This window comes from Elgaria multicarinata, chromosome 5 (assembly GCF_023053635.1).
Source record: "Elgaria multicarinata webbii isolate HBS135686 ecotype San Diego chromosome 5, rElgMul1.1.pri, whole genome shotgun sequence".
Taxonomy (NCBI): domain Eukaryota; kingdom Metazoa; phylum Chordata; class Lepidosauria; order Squamata; family Anguidae; genus Elgaria; species Elgaria multicarinata.
This window is the reverse complement of record NC_086175.1, coordinates 24,710,248-24,732,283: the sequence shown is the minus strand read 5'-3', so window position 1 is coordinate 24,732,283 and position 22,036 is coordinate 24,710,248. Positions and strand designations below refer to the sequence as shown.

The following is a 22,036-nucleotide window of genomic DNA, read 5'->3' as shown; positions in this document are numbered from 1 at the left end:
CTGACTGATGGTTGTCCAGCTGCCTTTTGAAGGCCTCTAGTGTGGGAGAGCCCACAACCTCCCTAGGTAACTGGTTCCATTGTCGTGCTGCTCTAACAGTCAGGAAGTTTTTCCTGATGTCCAGCCGGAATCTGGCTTCCTGTAACTTGAGCCCATTATTCCACGTCCTGCATTCTGGGATTGAGGAATGATCTTGGCCCTCCTCTGTGTGACAACCTTTCAAGTATTTGAAGAGTGCTCTCATGCCTCCCCTCAATCTTCTCTTCTCCAGGATAAACATGCCCAGTTCTCAAGTCTCTCTACAAAGGGCTTTGGGGATGATGGGAGTTCGATTCCAAAACATCTGCAAGGCAAAGGCCAGTGAATGCGGGAATGGGGTTGAGAGAAGAACCCAGCAATGTTCTACTAGGATCTCTTCCCCCTCTAGAGGTATGTGTGACAGAAACGCGGCGGTTTCTCTGGCAGTTGAGGTAAGCGGAGGAATACTCTGGGTCTCCCGCATTTATTGCCTCGCCAGCGAGGATGGGGAGGGGATATCGTTCCTCCTTCTCCGCCCCCCTCCCACCCCACCTCCCCCGGCCTCCTTTCCATTTGGGAAGCGCGGGGGGGGGGGTAAAGGGAAAATACAATCCATCCCGGGTTTTCCTTGCCGCTCCTCGTCTGGAGCCGGGCTGTGCAATGTGGAGCACGTTCCTCTCGCTCGCTCGCTCGCTCTGTAGCTGGCTCGCTCGCGCTGCGTGCGCGCCTCTCCCGGCTTGCTGCCTCGCCTGCTGGATTCCGGGAGGCTGCTTCTCGGCAGGGCTGCGCGGCGGAGCAGAGGCTTCCCCTGCCAGGCGAGCCCTCCGGTCCTTGATGCCCGCCTCGACCCGGCGCCGGCGCGTCGGAGCGGCAGCCGCGCTCTCCCTCCCCGCGCAGCGCTCTGCCCGCCGCCCTCAGCCCCAGCGCGGCTCGGGGGCTCCGGCAGCCGCGCGGCTCCTGGCTCCGGAGGGCGGCGAGGGCGACGCCAAGCCGGCACTGAGCCGCGGTGGACTTTAACGCTCCCGGCCGAGGAGGAGGAGGAGGAAAGGGGCGAGAAGGGGCGGGAGGAGGAGGAGGAGGAGGCGGCGGCGGCGGCTGCCGCGTCCTCCTTCTCGGCGTCGCCCTCCCCAACCGGCTTCTCAAAGTTTGCCTGGGCTCTTGCAGGGGCGGGGGGGCTCCTCTGCTCCGACCCACGGGGGTGGGGTTTTTCGCTTCGCGCTTCGCGCTGGAGGGCTCAGCTCGGGGCTTTTTGGAAGGAGAGGAAGAGGAGGAGGAAGAGGAAGAAGAGGAGGAGGAGGAGAATCCTCTGGATCTATGCTCCGAGTGGATTTGGCACGTAGCTCTTTTTCTGCGATTATGATTTTTTAAAGATCGGAGGGGCTCTTTTGGTGGGGAAGGGAGTTGCTGGCGTTCCTCGTTCCCCCTTTTTCCCGGCTTCTTTTTCGCATCATGGTTCCTTGGACCGGGGCGCTGCTTTGGGCTCTCCCCGGGCTGTTGCTGTCACTTTGCGCCGGAGCGGCGGCGGTGGACGTGAAAGCTCGGGGCTGCGGCGAGGTGAGGGAGGCGTACAAAGCCAAAGGATTCAGCCTGCTCAACATCCCCTATCAGGAAATCGCAGGTAAGCGCCTCGAGAGATGGGCCGGGGGAAAGGTGCGACGCCAAAGCCCATCCGCGTGTCCTCTGGGCGCCTCGGCGGCATCGCCTTCGGCTGCTGCTGCTGCTTCTGTCCGTCTTGATGTTGGGAAAATGTTCCCGTTGCCTCTTCCTCTCTCTCTCTCTCTCTCTCTCTCTTTTCTTTCACCTCCCGGGAAAGGGAGCAGCGATGCCTTTTCCACTCCGTGCTGCTTGCTTAAAGAAGTTGAGGCTATGAATCGCTTCATTGTGTCGGGCATATAGAGAATCCTTTTTCGACTTCCAAAGAGACCTTCGGGGGGGAGAACAAATTAGGAGTGCAAAAGGCAGCAGGTTTGGCGAGAGGTTCACTTTGAGGGGAGGGAACATGTGAGAGAACAGAGGAAGGACTCCCTCCCCCCCCCCCGAAGTTCTTAGTTGGCATCAAAGAATAAAACAGCCGGAATACAAGTTTCTAGTCCCGTGTACGCGCTGGGAGATCGTTGGGATGTGCGTAGCCGATTGTCTCTTCTAGTAGAAGACGGCCAGCCCAGTCTACCAGAGCCTCACAAAACGCATGGAAGACTTTCATGTATAACGACAGAAATCGCGCGGAGAGCCACAAGTTACGAGTAAGGTGTGTGTGTGTGTTTGGAGGTTTGATTTCTTTATTTTTGATCCGGCAAGGCTTTGTCAGGGGCTGCTCCCACAGTTGTCCTTTGCCAGTAGGGTGTGCTCTGCCTCGTCCAGGATTCCTTGCTGCCTCTCTCTAGTGGAACACCTGTAAAGGATTAGAGGATCGCTTCACCTGAGATGGGGGGACGTAAATCTCTGTAAACTCTGAGGAAAACTGGAATGTTAGGGGTGAGTCCTCATGAAGGGAAAGCGACCACCCCCTCCAAGCAAATAATAATAATAATCCACCTTTTTCGATATAATTGTATTTTGAGATAATATGGCTGGTCAGCTCCCCCGTCCCCTTTGCCCAGGAATGGTTCTGTCAGGATTTTATGATCGTGAGCCTATTGCTGTGCTCTTTGCAGCAGTATAGTGGTATGGCTCGTTGTAGCTCAGAAATCGATACCTAAAGAATTACCAGGTGGTGTGTGTTGGTGTGTTTTTACAAAGGTGATGGGTGCGAGGGAGTGAAGGGGCGCAAGGTTGCTGCAGCCTACCAGAATGAAACTTGCTGCCTGTCAGTTTCCAACACTGAATTAAGCCATCCACTGAAAGGTCTTTTTAGTCGAACTCAATGTACGTCATCAGGTTTCAGTTTGATTTGTTCCTCTCCTGCTACCTCTCTGAGGGTTGAGTAATGCAGCTAATATTGATAGCTGACTCTTTACTGGGGTGGTATTAATCATCCTCAGAGCACCAAAAATGGCTGTTTCCTAAAACAGAAACGAACCTGTGAGGTTAAAGTGAACTCGGGTCCCCGCTCAGTTCTCAGTTGGTTTAGTCACTTGGATTTGAACTGATCCCACTACCCTTGTCAGGCGGCCATGTTGTTTTCCAGTTGGCTGTCTGCATGTGCATGTTGAGGGCCAAGCTAGTTGTCACCTTAATTACCAACCTGCAATTAACGTGCATGTTTTGTTATTGTTTTGTTTTCAACTGATGAACATTGGGACCATGCCCCATCCCCCATCTCTGCTGCTTTGTACACCTAGAAACGTGCATGTTAATTGAATTCACGTTAATTGAATTCACGTAATAAACATCTCATCTAGTTTGGTCCTTTAAAGGCACAATCCTATGCATGTTCAGGCAGAAAAAAAAGTCTTCAACCTCCTAGCATTTCCTAGCTGGCTTCTTCATCTTCACCTGTCAAAGCTGCAGTCTTGCCACATGCTGAGCTGGTCTCGCCAAAACTGATCCCATGTTCCAAACTTGCCATTTGGTGCTTTAGCACCACCACTACTTAGTGAACGTTGGCGGCTGAGTGCTCATCTGCACTGGGTTTGGTGTGTGGCACTGGCTTTCACATCATCTGCTTAGGCTACTGCAATATGGCTTAAAGTCATTTAGGGAGGCTGACTGGGTTGTGTGACTATGCCCTTACTATGTTCTCTGTTTCACCCACATCAATAGTTGGGATCAATAGTTTGCCCATATCAAGGTGATATCTCCCTCCTTTCATCACTCTTTATCTACCTTGATCACCAGTATGGCCAGGTGAATATTGGGGAGGGGGTTAGTTCATTTTTCCTGAGTATGAACTTAAGGTTGCTTCCATGCTGGTTCAGGCAATACCTATAACTTCCACCCATATAGTTAGGATGGAGCACGTGGCTCTGTATAACCCTCGCCTTCCTAGCAAAAGCACAAGCCAGCAGTTGCGGTCCATATCTGAGCAAACCACATGAACAAAAGAACCATCACATGGAGTAGTGTGGGAGCAACCATAGGGGCAGCTGCAACCACATCACTCTTGGTTATGGGTAGATAACTGCGTCCATTGCTTTAAAGTAGATGCTGCTTTGTAGTCCTTTTGGTTTGGAACCCGGTATCAAATAGAAGGATCTTCTTTTCATAAGGATGTTTTTGTTGGTAGGGCCACAAACTCGGCAGAGGACTTGCTTGGAGAAAGAAAGAACAAACCAGCCACGCAAAATAGGGCGGTCCTTGCTTGAACTGAATTAGGATTCTGGAGGCCAGGCAGAAAAGTAAGCAATCAAAGTGAAGAGTTATACTTTTAGTAATTTTAAAGGCCTCGCTGTGCCTCTTCTAAGTTTTCCCTCAAGTTGCTAATCAATTACATGCGAGCTCTGCTCCGACAGAGCGCAAGAGCCTCTGGGTTCTTCAGTGAGGTTTTCCCTGGACTGAGTGTTATTTCATTTTAGGTCAGTGATGGATGATGTCTGCTTTTCTGTGTCTTCCTCCCCTTTTTTAAGGACAGATATTGCAGTTTGAATGGCTTGGACCCCCACTTGCTCTCTGAGGTTTTAAAATTTTGTTTTGCACCCTCCCCCCAGGTTTTAGATAGCTCCCAACACAAAGCTTGAAAGCGCTCATCAGTTATTTGCAGAGTACACATATTTGCAAAGTTGCGAAAATGACTGGTAGTGAACCTAATAATCAGCCTCTGTTTTAAAGTAAAACATGAATCACTGTTAAATCCAATATTACTCTTCGGCTTGGTCTTAAGGCTTTGACACCATCACCTTTTGTTTGACGTGTGTGGAATATGAAATAGCAACAAATCCAGATGTATTCTCCCTGCTTTTTTTTAATAAGCTTTTCTGACTTCTGTGGGTTAACTGGACTTGAGCTGATGCGAGTTACTGGGAACATTTCAGTTTAACTTGACATGTATCTGAGATAGAGGATTGTTTGTTTTAAGGGACTGTAATTGGCAGCATGCTCTTTTATACATAGTGCTGAGTGCTTCGATTAGAGGAAAACTTGCTTGGAAAAGACATACTGGCATTAAATATTACAGTATTTCTTTTGTTACCATTACCAGCAAACTCATACAAACAACCCAAAGACTTGATGAAGATGTATACTTGATGTGTTTTCATTTTTTCTTATATAGAGTACAAATAAAGAGTTAAGTTAATTTATTATTTTGGTTATTAATGTGTAATATTGCATTGGACTTCACAAAATTTTCATTAAGTTTCAGTAGAGACACTCTGGTAAACCACCCAGAGAGCTTCAGCTATATGGTGGTATATAAATGTTAATAATAATAATAATAAAACTGACTTGCATTCAGTACACAGTTCTATGCACTTATTCAAAGTCTAGTCACAGTTAGACATTCTTGCCTGCTTTTTAAAAAGTTAGGGACTTCTCCAAGGACAGTTTTTTAAACAAACAAACAAACAAACAAACAAATTAGTTGATATATTTGGTAATAGCCTGGGAAAGGGTTGAGAAGAAAGCTTTCTTTGTGAAAATAAGATAAGTAGCAACATCTCAAAAATAATGAATTCTAGAATCCAGATGTACAGTGCCAACCTGAAACAAGTCCATGTGCAGGTAGCAATGTCTCTAAACTGAAATATCTGTAGATGAATCGTAACGGATATTAAGCCTTTTTAGTAAATTCCCTTTATTATTGAACTGAACTTATGTGAACACTTGCATTTTTTTTTACTCTTTCTATCCAGAGAACACTCAAGTGATTATATTACTAGTGTGGTTTTCACATGTTTGGGCATTGTTGGGTTTTTGGTTAATACTTCTTTTCTTTCTCAGAATATTATTTAGAAAGCACAGCAATCATGTGACTGCAAGCATACTACTTTGCCATTCTATTATGCTGGTGTTAAATTGCTAAGTGTAACTTTTTATGCACCAGCTAGCAAATTTTGAAACAGAACGCATACATCTAAATCTGTTTGGGGATTTGCATACACGTTGAATGTGCAGTGTTGCAAATTCCTTTAGAGCACTTGATATACAGGCAAAATTCCCATTATATGGGGGCCAAAGGCTGGTCTTTCACATAGCACTGTGAAAAGAGCTTTTGCCAGTGAGAATGATGGAGCAGATGACTAAAACAATGTTTAAATAAAGCTGTCATGTGCATGTAACATAGAATGTGCATCATTGGACCCACAGAACGTGAAATCAAATTATTTCTAAAGCATTTGTTTTCCATAAGTTAATACCAATCAGCCTGTTGGAGGGTTGTGGAGCAGGCTACTCTTGAGAGGACCTGCTGGAGGTGGTGACATGGGGAGTGTGCAATTTGCCACTTCTCCCACTCTGCCACCTGAAGTGAGAGATTCACCTTGCCTCCTAGGAGGGCTGGCCATGGACATTGTTATTAATGAAACGATGTGCATGGTGTCATACTCTGAGAATAGGGTTGCTTATTTTTATACCCTCTCAAGACAGAATGCCTGTGGCCCACCAGTTGTTCTTGGACTCCAACTCCCATCATCCCTGACTATTGGCTATGCTGGGTGGGGCCATTAGGAATTAGACTTAAACAATGTCTGGAATGCCACAAGTACTCAGACCCTGCTCTGAGAGTCTGCTTCTTGGAGTGTACATAGTTTTGCCAATTTTAATCCTGCTTTAGCAGTTGGAAAACCTCAAAAGCATATGCTTGGAGAAGTTCCCTAGTTTTGGTAGAATGAGCCATAAAGTCCTTGTGCCAAGTCCTAAAAGGGAAAGCCAAAGGACCTTCACAGTCCCTAGTGAGCCCTCGAGGGATACAACGAAGGAGCTGCCAAACCTTTGAAGCAGAATTCTGCAATCCCAAACTGACCTAATTCATGTGGGGAGACTGCACAGCTCTTTCAGCTAAGGCTGTTCAGTTTTGCCAGGATTGCAGGGAGGTTTTGCCCAAGCATTATTAAAAGCTGTAGAGGAAGGTTGAAGGACCACCACCACAAAAGTAGTAGTGATACTTGGTTCTTTATATGTGACTAGGGATGATGGAGGAATCCATCGAGGGGGCTGAGGTTCGCTGAGCTTTCAGCAATTTGGGACCCCAGATTCCAGTTCGCTTACTCGCTCGCTGGCCCAGATCAATCTGTATCAAGTCGGGCCAGCTCATGGTACTTTAAGTTTTTGGGTTTTAAAAAAAACACCATGTATGCAAATTGCAGTTGCAATTTGTGTCATTTATGCAGATTTTGGGCATTATTTGCTTAACTTGCTCAAATTGTGCTTGCAGTTGGCAGAATATTAAGCATATTATACCTGCAATTTGCACAAATTAAGCAAATTGTCTCCGAAGCTTGCATAAATTATACAGCCATTTTTTTTTTTTAAAAAAATGGTGAGTTAAAAATAAAAAATCTGAGAAAGTTCCCATGTTTCAGGGGGAAAGCTCATGGCTCAGCTTGCAAATGCAAGCTAAGTTGGAGGCTCAGGGGAAATTTGGTGAGCCCCCCAAAGGGTTGGATTTCCCTGTGATGGCCATCCCTATAAATGATACTGCTGCCCCACCCCCCAAATATATTGTGTTGCAGCTATATTTTTCTTCTAAAGGAAAAAGCAAGGCTTGCTAAAGCTGCAGGTATTTTGCACATCGCTAAGTGCTAATGTGCCAAAAAAGCCATTTTACAGCTACTCTGCTCCTTATTTCATCCTTGGGTATCTTACACACTTCCATTGATGGTGATGTTCAAACACCAAAGAGGTCAAGCACTGTATTAAAAGCTTAGGTCATTCTTTTTATACGTCTGCAATAAAGAATATATTAATTTCATTTATATTACCACTTGGCTCTCATAAAAGGTCAGTTTCAGTTGAATGTACAATTACTTGCAAATGGCAAGTCTTATAACAAGTGATCAACAATAAAAGCTTTTTCTGGGCAATTTGTTTTTGAAATTACCACCTGCCGTTCTTTTGAATGACTCTGTGGACACTGTAGGATCACCCAGCTCTTGGCTTGCATTTTTACTGTATTTTATTTTGGTTTTTTGGTGTGTTTTTTAAACACAGGGCAGAACACTATGTGTGCTAATCTTGGTTTTCTGCTTTGCAAAGTAAGGATTCGTGTAATTACATTAAGGCTTTCAGTTGAAATAACAAGCCATGTACTTAAAACTCCATTATAGTACTAAAGGATCAGTGCTCCTGTTTCCAGCATAGTTAAGGTTACATTTTGAATGAAATGTTAGACTTCAAATTATCATTACTACCTACTTCGGCAGTTCCTCCATTTTAATAATTAGGTTATCCCATAGGGCATAAGGGATCTAGGAACCTAGGACCTAGAAGCCTTACTCTCTTACCTTGCCGGACAAAAAGGGACTACTGGCCTGCTCTCCAATGCACAAGAGCTTTCACTCCTACCAATGGCCAGCAGGTGATATTGTACTACTATCTCAGCAGGGATCAGATAATATACAAGGCCAATAGGATTCTACCATAGAACGTAAGAGGAGACATGCTGGATCAGACCAAGGGTCCATCTAGTCCAGCATTCTGTTCACACAGTGGCCAACCAGCTGTCAACCTGTAACCCACAGGGAGGACACAAGTACAACAGCACACTTCCACCCATGTTCCCCAGCAATTGGTGTACATAAGCTTACTTCCTCTGATACTGGAGGTAGCACATAGCTATCATGACTAGTAGCCATTGATGGTCTTCTTCTCCAGGAATTTATCTCCCTTTAAAGCCACCCTAATTGGTGGACATCACTACATCTTGTGGTAGCGAATTCCACAGTTTGTTTATTTATTTATTTATTTATTACATTTCTATACCGCCCAATAGCCAGAGCTCTCTGGGCGGTTCACAAAAATTAAAAACATTCAAAGTATAAAACATGCACTGTGTGAAGAAGTGCTTCCTTTTATATGTCCTGAATCTCCCACCTTTAAAAGAAGGTCGGGAGGGAGAACCCCCTCTTAATCCATTAAATAACTATTTGGTCTATTTTGCATTTGGTCTATTTTGACTGACATATATTCCATTTTTTAAAAAAAGCAAAACAATTTTCATAGTACTTATAGATTGTGTGTGTTTGTGTAATATATGCTAGGAAGCTGAATTCCTAATTATTATTTTATTTTTTCTTTGAGGCATATACATTTTAAAAATATAATTATTGCCCATACGGGGGGCCAACACAGACAAAACCCTCTTGAGCATTGCTGCTAATCCTTCCCAAAAAGGCAATGGCACATGTAAGAGGGATGCGACAGCCGGTCTTCATGGATGGGCAGGTTCACTTAGTAGGAGCATTATGGGCAAAGTATGATGGCAGCCAGTAGCAGCAATACTGCCACTATCATTGCAAAGGACTAAGTGACCGTTGCAAAAGGGAGCAGAGGCAGAGAAAGATGCAGGCATGTACCATCCCCACTAACCCCTTAAAATTTTAGCCCTATGTACATTAAGCAGTTTAGTGGACTTGGCAAGACCAGAGGGCAGTGTCCAATACTGCCCCTGTGTTCTCTATCTGTTACACAAGTGGGACCCAGCACTTCTGCAATACAAAGCAAACGGTTCAGAAAGCAAGCCCAGAAACAAGAGTTTCTGCTCGTTTCCAGTCCATGGCAGGTAAGTAGAGCTTCCTTCTGCAAGCCCCACTGATCTGGTTCATTCTGGAAACCAACATTACTGCTCGCTTTTTACACAACTTGTTCCCCATTGTTACTGTTGGGACCCACCGGCATGTAGGCAGACTTGAATATTGCCCAGAATTAATCTGGATGAGCAGATACCATGGTTCTGCTATGCTTTGGGTTCTGGCCCAGCATAAGCTTCATGGGTTCTAGAATTATATATGAGAGAGAGAGAGAGAGAGAGAGAGAGAGAGAGAGAGAGAGAGAGAGAGAGGTCTACCTAACCACATTCTCCACACCATGCCCTTCATGCCCTATTAATGTGCAGTCTCTGTCCTGGATCCTTAGTGTGAACATACCTCCTCCAGAGCGGCATCCATGATTTTGACGTGTATAATTTTATAGTTCTGGCTCTTTGTGTTTTGTCTTTGCTGATGCTTTTAGTTTGATAACTTTAGAGGGATCAGTGTACTTTAACTGATTGCTTTATTTTATGTTTCTATGTTTTGTAGAGAACTTTGACTCCTTTTTTTGGAGGGGAATACATTTTTATTGATAAAATAGAAACAACTGTGTGCAGGTCCCTACCCCCACCCTCATACTTACCCCCTTCACAATTTTCTCTCTCCCCCCATCCTCTCTTTCTCATACACACACACACTAGCTTCAAGGTAGGTTTCTGTAGTTTCCCATCATAGAAAAGCTTGAAGTACAATTTGAACTTATTAAATGTTACATACTCAGTTTTATACTGATTTAGCATGTCCAGTGAGAAATATTGGTTGACCATTTATTTATTTATTTTAAACATTTATATCCCGCCCTATATCAATAAGATCTCAGGGTGGCGTACAGATAAAAGCATACAGTATAAAACAGTAAATATACACAGCTAAAAACAAATTAAACCATAAACCAATTTAAAACAATATATAAGTTAAAAGCAGTAAAAACAATGTGCCAACTTAGTGAATTCAACCATGTTGGCAGTTACCCAGAAAAAAGAGCCATTTCCAACTAAATCAAATACCTGCATTTTCTGGGTTCAGTGAAAGAACCTTTACTGTGTGTCTGACATTAAAATATCAAAGCATGAGGCTCTGTGAGGTATACTAAGGAGTGGAACAGGGGCAGCCTATGGAGATAACAGTTTCCATTCCTGCATCCATATCTCTTAGGAAAGACTGCTGCTAGCTGAATGCTGTCTGCAAAGGATCAAACTATGATACTTTGTGGGGAGGGGAAAGGGCAAACAATAAAAACAGTTCATTTTAAGTTTTTGCAGCCAGATGTGTGTTATCTGGTGCCAGCACATGATCAGTTTGGCTATATATCAAATACGTTATTTTCAAATGCTTCTGAAGATGATCCTTAGTTGATGGGGTATTTTTTTAAAAAAACAACAGCAACCCACAACCACTAACTTTCTTTTAAGCTATAGAACGGGTCAATTTCCACAGGGGTAGCCATGTTAGTCTCTTGCAACAAAAATAACAAACAGACTTGTGACATCTTAAAACCTAACATTTTTTTTCCTGGCATAAGCTTTGATGAACAGTGTTCAGAACTGGTTAAGAGACACTGGTATATTACCCATTTCTTAAAACAACCAAACCCTATAATTTATTTGGACTGATGCTTCTATTAAATGTGCACAGCCTCTGATGGTGTTGTTACTGTGAGGAGGGTCTCCCCTGAAGATCTTAAAATCTGAGCAGGCTCGTATGGGGGAAGGCAGACTTTCAGATATCCTGGTTCCAAGCTGTACAGGCCTTTATAGGTAATAACCAGTAATTTGAATTGAGCCTGGAAAAATAGGCTGGTAGCCAGTGATGCTGTTGTTAGAAGAAAGTCACATGCTCCCTGTAACTGGCTCAGTCAAAAGCCTGGCTGCAGCATTCTGGACCAGCTAAAGTTTCCAAACACTTTTAAAAGGCTGCCCCATGTTGAGCCCGTTATAGTAGTCCAAATGGGATATAACCAAAGTGGACAAATCAGACATCTCAAGGAATGGGAGCAGCTACTGCACTAGCCTCAGCTGTCCAAATGTTAAGGCTGATCGGAGTTGCAGTCTACCAATACTGACTTGAATAGTGTCCTCAGTACAGGAGTGGGGAATCTGTGACTTTCCAGATTTTAGGACACCAATTCCCATCAGTCCCAGCCAACATTGCCAGTGGTCAGGGATTATAGGAGTAGTAGACCAACAACAACTGAGAGGGCCATGGCTTCCCCATCCTTGACCTAATAGAATATCTTTCCTCAATATGGTGCCCTCCAGATGTGCTGGACTACAACTCCCAGAACCCCTCAGCCACCATCAGAGGCATGTTTTCTGTAGTAAGCAAGAGATATCTTTTTCAGTGGCTGCTCCCAGGCCCTGAAACCCAAATTATTCTGTGTAGGAGCAAAGCAGGCTGCAAAAAATGTTGAAATTGTTCAGTTAGATGAGCTATAAAGAAGTGTAGCATCAATCTAGAATCACAAGCTTATTTGTACATAGGTGTGAGAAAATATCCTTTCCAAAGTAAGAAATCTGACTTAGAGGGTGCCAATATCTTGTGTGTTTTTTAAAAAAGAAATTTGTCATTTCAGGATTTGTTCACACTGTCTCAGAGGGCAAGGAGCTGTTTATTCAAAGAATGGGTCTGGAGTCTAAGGCCACAGCTAGACCTAAGGTTTATCCTGGGATCATCCAGGGTTCACCCCTGCCTGAGCACTGGATCCCCTGTGTTTCACCTAGATGAACAGGTTTGACCCTGGACGATCCAGGGATAAACCTTAGGTCTAGCTATGGTCTTAGTCCAGGCAGGCACATGCAGAGTGCCTTTCCTCTTTGAGAATGCACATACCTACTCCCATTTGTCTTCATATATTTTCAAAGGATATCTGCATATAATGGCACCCTCAAAGTGCACCCAAGTGGGTGTGTTTGAATAGCAGATATTCTCCAAGTTGGCTATGTGAATTTTAGAACTAAGCTAAAGACGGCAATTAGCAATTGTTCAAAAATATATTTTTATGTGTGAAATCCAAGTCTACTCTTACTATCCTAGAACGTCTGCTGTTCAAGTGGAGGAGGAAATGGAAACTGTAGCTCAATGGTGGAGTCCATTTTTTTTATTTTTATTTTGTACAGAGAAGGTTTGGGTTCAGTCCCTTACTTCTGCACTGGAAAGCCTCCAATAAGCAAGTTGGAAAAAACCCATTCTGAGACCCTGGGAAGTAGACACTAGAAAGGGGGGGCAGGGAATTTAATTCTCTCCACTTTTTTTTTAAAAAAATGAACCAATCTAATTTGCACTTCCCTGACTAATATGCAAAAACAGTTGCCCTCCGGGTTGTGCACTTTTCTAGATGTTGAAATGCAGTTCTCGGCTCAAACATTGTGTACAAAAAATCTGTATGTTGAGGAACGTTTTGTATGAAAATGCATATGTTAGGGAAAACTGTTTGCAAATGGTATGTTAGGGTGTAAATTGTGTGAGAAAAGAAATTTGAGATGCACAGCCTGCTGCAGAATGGACATACAGTGGTGGCCAAAATTGTGGACGCTTTTTGAAATTTTCATGTTTTGCAACTTTGCATGCTTATAGAAAATGTTCTGCTTCACGAAATTCAAATGTTTATATATCAATTGAAAGAGAATTTAATGCTGAATTCAATACAAAAAACAGAATGCAAATATCTGCTGTAAAAAAAGTTATGCTTACTTTAGTATAAAAGCAAACACAGGTGTGATTGAGTGAAGAAGTGGATTGGAATTGCAAACCCTACTGGCCAATCACAGTCCTCGTTCTGAGGACCAATCACATGGCAGTAGCTACGATACATCATATTTCAAGTTGGGGAAAGTCCGTTTTGCTGTTTGTTCTGTAACTGAAGTGCAATTGGAGATTGTGTGAATATTTGAAGTATTTCTCAAATTACTGATATACGTACGTACATCATAAATAGAGCAATGGCACCAAAGAAAAGACTTGATTGGACACCCAGGAAAAGAAGCAGGATTGTTGTATTACATGAATCAGGTCTTTCAGTTGATATATAAACAGTTGAATTTCGTGAAACAGAACATTTTCTATAAGCATGCAAAGTTGCAAAACATGAAAATTTCAAAAAGTGTCCACAATTTTGGCCACCACTGTATGTTTTAATTCAGGCACAAGTTACCTGGAAGAGAAATAAGCAGATTTGTCCCTCTCTAGTAGACATTATTGGACTAGATGGGCCAATGACATCTTGATATAAGGTAGGCAGCTTTGTCTATTCACATGACAGGCACTGTGGTAAATAGTAAACTAGCATGTGTGCCTCAGTAAAATGCAGCTCCCAGCTCATGGGATTCTTCAATATCCATGCATACACACTTAACATCAAAGCTGGCTCTTTTGGAATCTTTGCTGTCTTTGGGAACTTAAGGGATGCAGTCAACCCAGAGGTTACTAGCTGAGATAATTAATGCACTACATTTCCTTTATGAATCTGTCCTGTTTTGTTTAGTGAAAACCCCCAATAGGAATTAATTAAATAAAATGCGTTCCAGTTGACAGTCTTAACCTTACTGTGAAAGCAACATCTTTCCATTGACGTTGTCAATGATCAAGTAGTGAATCTTCAGGAGTCACACTTCCTAACTGGTATCTCATCTCCAGCTGTGGTCATTTATGCTTCTCATCTTAGGAAGGGAGAAAAACACTTTTTCAATAAAATAAGATAATATTTCTCTGGCTCCTGAGACATAGCAGACGATTGTCACCAAGATCCCCGGCCCAATAATGTACAATTTTCCTTCGCTAAACACGACCTTTTCCTTCGAGCAATATAAAACAATGCTTTATTGCCTTTAAAGAGATTTGAATACTGTTATTTGGATGAAAGGGCATTCTAAGCAATTACTATAATCCTGGACATAAAAGAGGCAAATAAAACCAAGCATTTAGCCAATTCCTCCCTGTTCGGCATTGCTTCCTGCTGCTTACGCTGCGCGTAGTTGTAATTCAGACTTTACAGAGCCAAGTCTCCTGTGAGGCTCCGTTGGAAAGTTATTAATAGTACCTGAACTGTTATTTGTTTCACAAAGCCTTTAGGGAGCGTTCCGTGTAAAACCGCTTGTAGATACCATGTGCGCCCAGAAGGAGGCTCTACTGCGCCAGCTGGTCCTGAAGGCAAAAGTACCTCCAGCTCATTTTACCCTCATTATTGTGGAATTGATTTTCACGGCTCATGACAGAAGCTGTTTGCAGTCCGGGCAAAGGAAGTGGTTGAGGCTCATACTCCAAACGCAAACAGCAAATTGCTATGCCTTTTTTTTTTTCCAGAGCTCAACAAGGTCTGTTACCTTAAGATTCTAATAGCCTTTTAACAGGGCTTCCTATTGAGCAGCAGATGTAAAGGATATGGACAGCTGCTGGTTGGTGTTCCTTTCCCCCACTTTCCACAAAAGAAACATTTCCGAAGTGACTGTATTAAATGGTGGATCTGTCCAGCAACCTGTTTCACTTAAAATGTGATGATGACGACGACGACATGAAGCACCTAAAACTTACTAAGCATTCTACGCAGATTAAAACAACTGAAAAGACTTGCAAGCCAAAGGGCATGGCATGCAAGGAAAAAGAGATGAAGGAAGAGGAAAATGAGCGAACTTTGACTACAGATGCTCTGACATTCCCAATTTAGGGAATTGATCCCCAATGAATTTTGCTAGGCTTAGTCCATATTACTACACCTCTTCCCTACCTATATAATACTGTGGGAATAGATTTTGGGAGTACAACTATTTCATTTTAGAAAAAAATAAAATCTGAGCTAAAGAAAATGCCTAACAGTGAAATTTTATATGCGTTCACCCAGAAGTCAGTTCAATGAAGCTTACTTCCCTGTAAGAGTGTTTAGGACCACTGTTTCCTTAAATGTTTTGCAGATGTTTCACTTGAGTCTTCATATTTGCTGTGAAACTTCACTTTAGAAACTAGAGTGGTTGGTAACTCTCATATACACTTTATCTATATTTCCCCTCATGATCCTAGAGGAAAAATGTTCTTTTTGCGTGCAATTTTTCTATCAGCAAGTATCTGAGAATGCAGAATTGGCTTCTTCGACATTGATGGATCATAGTTCAGTGCCAGAGAACATGTTTTCTATTCACAAAAGTCCCAGGTTCAATCATAGAATCATAGAATAGCAGAGTTGGAAGGGGCCTACAAGGCCATCGAGTCCAACCCCCTGCTCAATGCAGGAATCCCTAGCATCTTCAGTCAACAAAGAACAAACAAAACAGGTAGCAGGTGCTGCCAGTCAGAGGAGGCAATTTTGGGCCAGCTGGACGTCCTGGTATAAGGCAACATTTGAATAAATACAGCCATAATCTTGCATTCCAGAACTGCAGTCAAATAGGTGGAGACCAGGTATGCAGATCTTGAAACTACCGTATTTCTTCGATTCTAAGATGCACTTTTCCCCCATATAAACATCTCTAAAAACGGGGTGCATCTTAGAATCGCGGGTGCATTTATTATTTCTTAGAATCAAAGCTTTTTTTCCTGTTGGTGGTACTGAAATTAGTGTGCGTCTTAGAATCGAAGAAATACGGTAGTGAACTTTTCTGCAGAAGATCTTAATATACTTAACAATGGATTTTCAGCCAATCACAAACATACATCTTACCATACTGTGCACTTGTATGAAACAATTGGAAGGTGAGCACTCAATCAGGTGCAGGCACTGACAGACCACCCAAATATAGCAAATCTAGTTTATGTTTCCATCTGTGAGAATGCTACCATTTTGGTGTGGGGTGCGGTGCAATGTGTGAATGGAGTAGTCAAATGGCCTGCATTTGTGTGGCTGCACTTTTCTGCACATTTGAACGGATTCTCACATGTGTTGCAGAATTTATTCCCACGTGTGCTCTCAAGTGAACAAGGCTATGTATGAAAGCACACCCTCAGATCATAGCAGTAGTATATGGCCCTACTTGCTGTCAAATTTATGCAAATGAGCCATGTGGCTTTGTTTTGGTCACGTGACCAAAACAAACACCACGTGACCGGAAGTGACATCACCAGCTGTCGAAACAAATAACACGTGACCGGAACTGACGTCAGCAGCTGTCAATACAAACAGCACGTGACCGGAACTGACATCACCAGCTGTCAAAACAAAACACCATGTGCCCAGAAATGCTGGCACTACCTGTCAAATTTATGCAAATGAGCCACGTGGCCGGAAGTGACTTTTTTTCTGCGGCGACCGGAAATGATGCTTTTTGCAGGCGACCGGTGGAACATGTCCAGGAGCCTAAAAGATATTTTAAAACTATTAACATTAAATCTATTTGGAAAACTTTTTAGACAGAACACTGAAAACACACACACACACACACACACACACACACACACACACACCTGAATGTGAATGTTACTTGCAGAAGCCATATTCCAAAGCTCAATAGGTGACGGTGGGATGCTAGTACTGCTGCACTTCTCAGGTTCTTCAGCTGTTACAGCCTCTGCTGCTGGCTCCTGGAAATTTAACGGGAAAATGTAATTTTCTGTAACTCTTACAAGTTGTTTTTGCACATAAATAGGATGCCAGAAAAAAAAGTTTTACCTGCATTATAGAGTTTGGTATCGAGATAGAGTTCAACAAGCTTTGCCATATTTGTGAGATCTCCTCATCTTCCTCCTGTGGGGTCTTTGTTGGTGGGAACTGTTCATCGTCAGAGCTGGTGCTGAGATAACGCTTTCTGGGGTTAGGCCTCTCTGGTGCCAGTGGGGTAGATACCTCTATAGGTCTCATCGGGGTGCTGGGGGTTTCCATGTTGTCTCCTGCTTAAAATCAGCAACTGTTCCCGACGGCTTGAAAGTCTGAAAAGCACTGCACACCCTGGTGAATCCTTTAGGGGTTCTGAAAACTCTTCCTATTGGCTGCGGGGCAGGCCATGTGATCTTCCTTAGCCAACCGCTGAGAGGCTGTGGGGAGACATGCCTGGACATGTTCCACCGGTCGCCTGCAAAAAGCATCATTTCCGGTCGCCGCAGAAAAAAAGTCACTTCCGGCCACGTGGCTCATTTGCATAAATTTGACAGGTAGTGCCAGCATTTCTGGGCACATGGTGTTTTGTTTTGACAGCTGGTGACGTCAGTTCCGTTCACGTGCTGTTTGTATTGACAGCACGTGACGTCACTTCCGGCCACGTGCTGTTTATTATTATTATTATTATTATTATTATTATTATTATTATTATTATTATTTATTTATTTATTTATATAGCACCATCAATGTACATGGTGCTGTACAGAGTAAAACAGTAAATAGCAAGGCCCTGCCGCATAGGTTTGTATTGACAGCTGGTGACGTCAGTTCCGGTCACGTGTTATTTGTTTCGACAGCTGGTGACGTCACTTCCGGTCACGTGGTGTTTGTTTTGGTCACGTGACCAAAACAAAGCCACATGGCTCATTTGCATAAATTTGACAGCAAGTAGGGCCATATACTACTGACTGTTCTTAATAATATTGAACTAATATTTGATTGATCAATTGACCTAGGTTTTTAAAATAGTTAATTTCATCTATGATTTTTCCCCCACAATGTTCCTCCAGCATGGAAGCTCCATAAAGTGTTATGCTTGGTGCAGCAAGTCAGAGAATTTGGCTTTCAGTCCATATACAGCTGCCTTGGTGAAGAGAATGGCTGAGACAACCTTGCTAAATATCCGGTTCAAGTATTTTTGAGTACATTAAGTAATGTAGACCAGCAACTCAATTGGACAGTAGTGAATGCTTCAGTTCCCTTGCTGCTGCTGTTAACGTATTCCACATGGAAAACAAATTAAACCAGGAGCTATACTGCAAAGGGAAACATCATTCCTTTTTTGAAGTTATTGTTTTTGCTGACCCAATTTGAAATCTGTAAACTGCTACTGTACAAATAAAGAGCATTGCTCATGTTTATGACAGTGATAGTTAAATATTTTATGTCATTTCTGAGTAGATCTGCTTTAGATTAATGACTTTGTGAGGGGGTGGGGATGATTGGACTTTTCATAATGCCAAAAATTCAAGAAATCATTTCAGAAATGGAAGTCATACCTGTTTTATTCTCGTGGACAGAATGAAGTTTACATGTAGAAATTCTTCTAGTGGAGATGTTGTGTTAGACTTACAGGGTTAAGAGAATGCGGGTCTCTGTTACGGAGAGTGGGGGGCATAAGAATGACTGAGGGATTTGATTTTGGTGGATTTGAGTGGCACCTTCCACACGGAAATGCTGATTGAAATGCATCTGTCGATCACCATGAAGAGGAAGAGGAACTCTTGGGGGTTCTTGTCAGTGTGGCCCTTGAGAGACGCTGAACTATGCCTACCCTGGTGAAGATGAGGGCTATTTCACATGGGGATTAGGGAGAGAGGGGGCAATAGACGAAATCTACGAAGGTAAATGAGGTGATGGCTGGAGATAAAGGGGGGACAAGGCAGGGGAGAAGATGATGAGGCACACTGTGGTTTTGGTGTAAAGGGATGTGGAAAGAGGTGCTAGGTTATATTCCACAGCTTGATTTCCAAATAACCTATGAGAATTTGGGCAAAAGGTCTCTAGTGGTTATGGAATAACCACACTTATGCTTTCCATTGAAATCCCAATGGTGCTCTATTCTCCACAGACATGCTCTTGTTTCAGGACTGAGTCTGTCTTGACAATATTTTCTGTTGCTGCTTCTGTTTTACGGCATAAAGTGCCTGGCTTTAAACAATTCACTACAAGTTCATCATGGTTCAACGTGTTGTTCTATGGAAAAAGATATACTGTGAATCTCTAGGGTTGTTTTTTTTTTAAAAAAAAATATGTCTGTTTAAAGGGGTATCTGTTCTGTGGCCCTCTGAGATTCCCGTAATTGATGGGTCCTTCGTGGAGGCATCTTTGTACCCAGTTAATTAGCAGTGTAGACTTTGAGTTAGCTTTTTTACATCAGCTCCAGCTGGATGTTGTAAATCATTGTCTAAAACATAGTCCACACAGGGCAGAGAAACCATAGCTGCATTGAGGCCAAGCCACAGATGCTTAATATTTTGCAAGCTGAAATCCGGTTGCAAAAGGATGTTTGAGATTATGAATACAGACCATTGATCAATTGGGAGCTTTTCTTTCGCTGCGGGTGGGCTCAGGATTTGTTTTTGCCCATCCAATTTGTGCACAGATTTGCCATTTGTGTTTGGTTCTCTCTGTGTCCAGTAACACAGTACAAGTAGATAAGATGAAATGTATCATCACCACGTTTTCAAAAGATTAAGAAAGCCAGGAGGTAATAAATGAAGCAAAAGTTGGGCAAGTGACAGCATGTATTCCACATTAGTTATTAGCCATTTTTCTCATTCCACAGTAAATGACTGTATTATTCTTTGTTTGGTGATCCTCAGGGCAAGTGCTTGAATTAAGCGTGTGGATTACGAATTATGTGTGTACATTACGTTTTGTAATGACCATTCTTCGTTACTGCTTTTAGAAGACTATAAGGAGAAACGAACATTGGTGAAGCTTGTGGATTTCATTACAACCACCCTACTCATTCCCTCCAAGCTGGAGTACTGCCCCAATATGAGGGGAAGTTATAAATACAGTTAGAGAGCCAAAGAGGCTGAATGACAGCTGCCCTGCCAAGCTGCCATAGAGATGGAACCTGGAGGAACCACCATCTGGCTATCTCTACTTAGTGCAGGGTTCCCCAAACCTTTTGGGCCCATGGACACATTTGAGAATTTTAGAAACTGCTTGGGCACCATCAAACAATTCCTAATCAGTGGTCACCATTTTGGCATCTACCTGTCATGTCTATGGATCTTAGGCGGTGTCTTATTCAGTGAAAACTTTTGTTTTGTGTCTATTGGACAACCCGTCATCTCTTTAATAAGAGATTGTTTAAATTGGCTAATTGGTGGTGGTGCAATACAGCCTCTTTTAAACAGATGTTTTGGCAATGTCCAGTACTTGCTTCTTTTTGGGAGGAGGTGATTACAGAGATATATTTTGTACTGGAACAGTCTTTAATATTCACTCACATACACATTCTTTTAAAACATTTACCTGCATCATCGAAATTAACAAATGGTCAGCATAAATGGTTTCTCTGCACCCCTTTGACAGCTAAAAGACTGATAATACAAGATTGGAAGGATAAACGCTCACCTACTACAATGCAATGAATTGAAGACCTCCCAACACTTTGAATTTTGGAATGCTTGTCATATACATGCCACTTTCAAATGGATACTTACTTGGATATTTGATCTATGTTTGTTGAAGCCTATGTATAATTGTTAGAAAGTTCTATGCATTTCATATGAATTCATTGCTATGGATATATAAAAATCTATGTGCATATATTAAAAAAAACTGGAAAAATTAAAACATGAGGGCCACATTTCTATACTTTGAGGAGGTGTGACTTTCAGATAGGATAAAAGGGTTGGGGACAGTTTGAACTGAGCCTGAGGTTTAACAGAAGGACTGTGTTATGTATGTTTTAAAACACACACACATACACACACTCTAAATGCAAAAAGAGAGCCTTCCCGGCCTTTTTTAGTACCTTTTCCCCCTTCTTTTAAAGCTCTGTAATCATGCATGTTGCTTTGCTATTGATTTTGTAATTTTGGTTTGCCTGCTTAGGCACTGCTGCATCTCTTGTGCAAGACAATGTCCGCATTCTAATAAGAGTAAAGGAGCTAGGAAAATAGGGACGAATCAATATGGTGGCCAAACCACAAGTCCCGACATAGGGTGTGTGGGTGGGGAATAGCTGTGGGGGAGAGAGGTTTAGAAACTTCATTCATATGAAAAGCAGACAATACACATTTAGAGGAGGAAAGCTATCGAAAGCATTTTAACCTTTTTTTGTAAGTACAGAAGGGCAGATCAACATATGCTCCAGTTGTCTCCAGAGCACCATCAGTATACATGCAGCTGTTCAAGTTAGTATAGTCAAAAAGGGTAGGTCCGTGCCCCACGGAATGGTGGGAGGCAGCAAGGAAGAGGGAGGCAGTGCAGAACAGAAGAGAAAGCCAGGAGCAATAGGACAGCAACGGAAACAAAGGCCCATTCTGTAACATGGAATCCATAAACATAAAGTAAGACAGTATTTCATTAAATCTTGTATTCTGATATCTGCGTTTCTGTGGCATGTGGACTCCCAGTAAAGGATCAATATACTGTGGACTCCCAGTAAAGGATCAATATAGTACTGGCTCTTCCATGAGTGTTTGCTGCAAGGTTGACAAATTTGTGTTGTCTTCCAAATCTTTTTAAAAGCAGTCACATGGATGTTCCCCTTTTGTCCCACATTGAAAGGAAATTGGAGATCTACACGTAGCCCAAGTCAACCCCAATCCACCAGCTATTCAGCATGGTATAGTAG

The 22,036-nt window shown here is 42.8% G+C and overlaps 1 protein-coding gene across 1 annotated transcript in view; it reads left to right on the top strand.

The window, feature by feature from the left end:
• Positions 1 to 1,384: 1,384 nt before the first annotated feature.
• GPC6 (glypican 6) overlaps positions 1,385 to 22,036 on the top strand; it is a 912,081-nt gene continuing 891,429 nt past the window's right edge. Inside the window, exon 1 of the mRNA XM_063126065.1 lies at positions 1,385 to 1,636. Within this exon, the coding sequence (XP_062982135.1) occupies positions 1,468 to 1,636 (169 nt within the window). The 5' untranslated portion in view covers positions 1,385 to 1,467. The remainder of the gene's footprint in view (positions 1,637 to 22,036) is intronic.